At 42.1% G+C, this 6,000-nt stretch overlaps 1 protein-coding gene across 2 annotated transcripts in view; it reads left to right on the top strand.

Annotated features, from left to right (window-relative positions):
* The first annotated feature begins 1,796 nt into the window (after positions 1-1,796).
* The window catches only part of LOC308546570 (myosin-2), a 28,750-nt gene continuing 24,546 nt past the window's right edge, over positions 1,797-6,000 (top strand). Inside the window, exons 1-4 of one of the 2 annotated variants that reach the window (XM_081115673.1) lie at positions 1,797-1,861; positions 2,081-2,122; positions 3,797-4,023; positions 4,112-4,255. In XM_081115673.1, coding sequence (XP_080971799.1) covers positions 3,817-4,023; positions 4,112-4,255 — 351 coding nt within the window. In that variant the 5' untranslated portion in view covers positions 1,797-1,861; positions 2,081-2,122; positions 3,797-3,816. Of the gene's footprint in view, positions 1,932-2,080; positions 2,123-3,796; positions 4,024-4,111; positions 4,256-6,000 lie in introns of both variants that reach the window. The other variant, XM_081115672.1, reaches the window with a different exon arrangement.

Here is a 6,000-nt window from a genome sequence, read left to right as displayed (position 1 = left end):
CAATAAAATTTTTTTAAGTATAAAGCAAGTGCCCATGGGCAGCAGGAATGAAACAAGAGTTTAGTTTGGGCATAAAAATGGCTTCACTTTTAGTGAAATAGTATAGGGAAAGAGAACCACAGCTCACCTTAAAGTAGAGCTGCCCAGCCAGTGTGTCTTGGCATCTAAAAGGTTACAAATGTGCCATGAAATGCTCGTCCCTTCTAGCTTGGGGTGGTTGGACGGGCAAGGGATGCCGGAGCCTTTAGAGGTGATCTCCAGCTGTGAGAAGCCTAATCAGGGGTTCCTCAGAGGGTGGCCTGGCCAAGTTAGAGCTTGACAGTGTACCCTACAATCTGTAAAGGAGACAAGCAAAAACAGTGGCATTTACCACGTGCTAAGTTGTTCAAGGAGAGCAATCACTCCAGCAGCCAGCTGAGGGTATGATGCTGCCAGCTGTAGGCAAGAGACCCCTGGGGTTGCTGGGAGGATTGGTATTTCGGGATGCCTGAAACAGGGCATGCAGCCAGAGCGCTGCCGGCCAGCGTGGGGTGCCTGGGAGGCCAAGTCATTTGTCCTGGTGGAGGCAGCTCAGGGTGGGAGCTCTGGTTCTTGGACTTTGAATGTATCAGGCACTTCTGTGTGTTTGTGGCTGATGCCCCCTTTTAGTGGTGACCAACCCAGCAGTGGGGTAACTCTAACCCATGGACTTTTTGACAATTAGAGCTTCACCATCTTTTGAAATAGTTGAGATGGAAAAGAGTTTGAGCAGATTTAAGATGTATTCTCACTATCCTAGAAATTTTCACATTATGTTTGTCAAAGATGAAAAAAGGGCTGGTAAATTTTTAAAATATCATTTCAACAGTTGTAAAAAACATGGTATTATGTTTCTCTTGCCTTCTTGTGCAAAGTTTCCCCGTGGTGGGAATTACCGAGAATACAAATACTGTATGTGATCATTTTTAAAATTTTTGATTAGGAAACTCGTGTCATTATTTCAAGTGCAAAACCAGGTATAAATGAGTTTTGTTCTTTCAATCTACCTGAAATTTCTCCTTGAAAGTTAAAAAATGATGTTATTTGGAAGTTTTAGATACATTATTTAATATTTTCCCTAATGCTGACTATATATGTATAGCCTCTTACAGGGAGATATAGCCAAACCCTTTCCACATTGCTCTAGCACACTACTCTAATGCATTGTTTTTTCCTAGGTGTGCTGATATGAGAAAACGCTGGGAAGTACTCCCTAAACACACCTTTGCCTACTAGAAACTATTAAGCTTTTCTTACTGTAGGCAAGTCAAACAAACAGGTGGGCAGGAAACTATGCCATGTAGAGAACCGGCTGGGCAAACGCAAAACAGTGAGAAAGTAAGGATCGTCCCCCAACCACAACAATATTGGAACAAAGAGAGGGCTTTCTTTCTCTTCCCACTGTTGAAGGCAAGTAGCTTACTTTTGCAGGGCTGGAAAGGACAAATCAGCAGGTAAAAATTAACCCTCGTGAAATTAAAATAAATAATATTTGCATTTTATTTCTATCATTTAATATATCAAATATGAAGAGTAATGCAAGCCAGCCCGAATGGCTGCCCAGTCACTGTCTTTATCCACCAGCCTGAACCTTCCATTCAAATCATCTTCTCAAATTATCCATAGGAGATTTATTCACATACTCAATAAGAAAAATATTTCTAATTATATCCAGCCATTCTTAATATGAATGAGAATTATGTGGGGACGCAAGAGTGCCAAGACTTTTTTGCCAAATGATTTCTTTTGACTTAAGAACACGCAGCTGCATTGTTTTCATAGCTATCCATATAAAAGAGCCCTTGGAATGAGGCTGACTCTGCCTTCTTTAAAAAGCTCCAAGGTAAGTGGGACCAAGACAGGACTTTCAAGGAGGACACTGGCCACACTGCCTGTGTTGCTGCAGCTGCCAGGTCTGGTACTGCTCCTTCTGCTACTGCACGTTTTCCAGCCAGGGCTCTTGTTGCCTTGTGTGTACAATAGCAAATAGTGCCACAGATGGGATTTTGTTTTGTTTTGGCTTTGGTGAGCTAATCGAGTGCTTTTCCTTTTTCTTTTACAGAACTGTCTGTTTCTAGGCTACATCTTCTCACTGGCTAACAAGGTAAGATTTAGACTAACCAGTTCCTGGAGGAGAAGGGAGCCTGAGGGATGGATTTGTGTCCCTTAGCAACCTTTGAAAAGTGCTTATCTCAGTAAATACCTTAACAACTCTACTTCAGGAAAGGTTGCTAGAAAGAGGAAGGACTTGCTCTTTAGAACAATGCACACATCCTCATTGAAAACTCAAGCATTAGTGGGGTGATAGTTGCTATTAGAATACTTTGTTTCTCCATGTTTCTATTTGAAAAAAGTCTGCACTAAGATTCCCTTGCTAAAAATCTCAAATTTGAGAAAAATGTATCCTGCTATTAGGATTCACTTAGTAAACATGTATCTAAGAAATAAGAAAGGAAGTACCTAAGAAAATGCTTATTTTAAGCTTCTTTAAAATCTTTTTAAAAATATTACCTTACCTAAGAGATTTTCAATTGGTGTGCTGCAAGAATTTAAAACATGCAATACCTGACTATTTAGTCAGGGGCACTGACCTCTTCTCCCTGAGATTATCAAGTAAAAAAATGACAACAGGCAGCACAACAATTGCTGTCCAGTGTGAATGAATCAAAATTATACACACTTTTTTGCCAGATCAGCAAAAGAATATATATTTTTTGGTGTGCCGCAGAATTCTAGTAATTAGTTTATGTGCCATGAGATGAAAAAGACTGGAAACTGCTTCCTTACCCAGTGCTGAGTGATGTATGAAATGAAAACACTGAGAAATGTTGTTACCTATTCAGGAAAGGTATTAAACTGCCCTGCTGCTGGGCAGTTTAAAGAGAGAGGCTAGTGGACAGCTGATTAAAATGAGTTCAAGTCATCTGATCAGGTAATGACTACAGGAACATGCTTTGCCAAATCTTTTATCCTACTGACAGCACTGGCAACCTGCAGATGACACAGAAAGGAGCAGCCCGAGCCTGCATCCTCTGGGAGGGGTTTGGGAAAGCAAAGGGAGCCCTTCGATGGAGGATGAGGAGGATGAGTGGCTATGGCTTTTATCCCCAGCTATTTTACCTGGGCCAAAGGATTAATTAGATTCAATATGCACAGAATCACGTTAGATTCTACTAAGCGCCCAATTCTAGAAAAGGTAAACAAGCTTACAATCCCCCCAAATCCACTGAACATAAGCCCTTGTGGATGAGCACCTAAAGGAGGAAATCAAGTCCTCTCACACCATCTGGCAAGAAATGGAATGTAGTACGTTACAATAAATGACACTTTATATCTAAGTGGGAGCCTGATCTATTTCGAATTGCTTTCTCAGCCATTGTTTTAACCTTTTTAAGTGTCTTCACTATATCTCAGGGGCTGTGAATTAAGAAAGGCAGACATTTAATCCCTGTTCTAAAGATGGAGACACTGAGGCTCAAAGAGACCAAGTGCAGCTGCTGAGGCCACAACTGAGCTCCCTGACTAGGTGCCAGTCTCAAGGAGTAAAAGGAGATAATGGAAGTAGAGCCCCAGGTTCAGTGTTGGGTACACAGGGACGGACCCTGATGCATTCGAGTCCTTGTGATTGTGTGTGTTTGAATAGCTGCAGCACAGTGTTCTGTGGACATGCTTGGTGGAATTTCCAACAAGGCCCTTGAAATATTCTCAGTATAGAGATTTACTGATGTACATGACAGTCCAGAATCTCCAGTGTGAAATGTCTCATCTCCTCCTCTAGGAACTCAGAGTTCTGCAGCCATGAGTTCCTCAGACCAGGAAATGGCTGCTTTTGGGGAGGCTGCTCCTTACCTCCGAAAGTCTGAAAAGGAGCGAATTGAGGCCCAGAATAGGCCCTTCGATGCCAAGACATCTGTGTTTGTGGTGGAGCCCAAGGAGTCCTTTGTCAAAGGGACTATCCAGAGCAGAGAAGCAGGGAAAGTGACGGTGAAGACTGAAGCGGGAGCGGTGAGTCAAGTCCCAGGAACCAGCGTTTAATTGATTTTTTTGTTTGGTCACTCAGTGGACATAAACAGCTATCTTTTCTGTTTACCAGACTCTGACAGTGAAAGAAGACCAAATCTACCCCATGAACCCGCCCAAATATGACAAGATCGAGGACATGGCCATGATGACTCACCTGCATGAGCCCGCTGTGCTGTACAACCTCAAAGAGCGTTATGCAGCCTGGATGATCTATGTGAGTGCCCCTCCCAAGTGGTCATCACTGAACCCACCAGCCCCTTGCTTCCACTGTAGTCTAGATGGGTCACAGGTAGGGACACATTTTGCTTTCGCTAGTAGTGTAACTAGTTAAAAGGATCACTACTGCATTGGAAGGCACAACCCAACAGCTGGCACTTCAGCCTGTCTTCTCATCCCAAGCTGGGCAAGGCCACTGTCCACATACTGAGTTAGCTACAGATTCCCTTGAACAAACCTCAGAGCAGCTAGTGCTCATGTCTCAACCACATGCCTACATTTCAACCCCACGCCCTTATTCCAGCAGCAGAAGCATCCAGGGAGAAAAGACAAATTTATGTTGCAGCACTTAAACATAATGTTTTTATTTGTTGTTTCATAGTACTTTCTTACAATCCTTTGTATTTCTGTTGGATGAGTTGTTATTTCACCTCCTTATTTTTCATTTTATTTATCTGGGTCCTCTCTGTTTCTTGATGAGTTTGCCTAACAGTTCATCAATTTTGTTTGTCTTTTCAAGGAACCAGCTCTTGGTTTCACTGATCTTTTGTATTGTGTTTTTAGTCTCTATGTCATATATTTCTGCTCTGATCTTTTATTATTTTCTCCCTTCTACTTACTCTGGGCTTTCCTTGTTGTTCTCTAATTCTTTATGTTGTAGAGTTAGAGAGTTTATTAAAATTTTTTCTTTCCCTAGCCAGTTTGGCTCAGTGGATAGTCGGCTAGCAGACTGAAGGATCCTGGGTTCGACTCTGGCCAAGGGCATGTACCTCGGTTGCAGGCTGAATCCCTGGCCCTGTCAGGGCACGTGCAGAAGGCAACCAATCGATGTGTCTCTCTCACATTGATGTCTCTCTCTCTCTTTCTCTCTCCCTCTCTCTTTCCCCCCCTTCTACTCTCTCTGAAAAGCAATGGAAAAAATATCCTCAGGTTGAGGATTAAAAAAATATTTATTTTTATTTAGGCTTGTAAGTGCTATGAGCTTCCCTCTCGGGACTGCTTTTGCTGTGTCCCATAGATTTTGGGCTGTTGCGTGTTCATTTTCATTTGTTCACAGGGAGTTTTTGATTTCTTTGTTGATCTTATTGGTAACCCATTCATTGTTTAATAACATGCTATTTAGCCTCCATGTGTTTGAATGTTTTTGAATGTTTTTACTGTAGTTGATTTCTGATTTCATGCCATTGTGATCCAAGAAGATGTTTGATATGATTTCAATCTTCTTGAACTTGTAGAGACTGGTTTTGTGTCCTTACATGTGGTCTATCTTTGCAAATGTCCCATTTGCACTTGAGAGGAATGTATATTCTGCAGCTTTGGAGTGAAATGTTCTGTAAATGTCAATTAAATCCATCTGCTCTAGGGTGTGATTTAGAGTCACTGTTTTCCTTGTTGATTTTTTGTCTGGATGATCTATCCAGTGAAGTCAGTGGGTGTTCAAGTCTCCAACTATGACTGTATTGCTGTCAATCTCTCCCTTAAAACATAATGGGTTTTTTCCCATTGCTTTTCAGAGAGAGTGGAAGGGAGAAAGAGAAAGAGAGAGAGAGAGAAACTGATGTTCGAGAAACACATCGATTGCTTGCCTCCTGACCGGGGCTGGGGATCAAGCCTGCAACCATGGTATATGCCCTTGGCCGAAATTGAACCCAGGACCCTTCAGTCTGCAGGCCGATGCTCTAACCACTGAGCAAAACCGACTAGGGCCATAATGTTTTTAAAGACCAAATTTCACTGATTTTC

Source organism: Miniopterus schreibersii (genome assembly GCF_964146895.1).
Source record: "Miniopterus schreibersii genome assembly, chromosome: 16".
In the NCBI taxonomy this organism is placed as follows: Eukaryota; Metazoa; Chordata; class Mammalia; order Chiroptera; family Miniopteridae; genus Miniopterus; species Miniopterus schreibersii.
The sequence above is the reverse complement of the archived record's forward strand: the minus strand, read 5'-3'. Positions and strand labels throughout refer to the sequence as shown.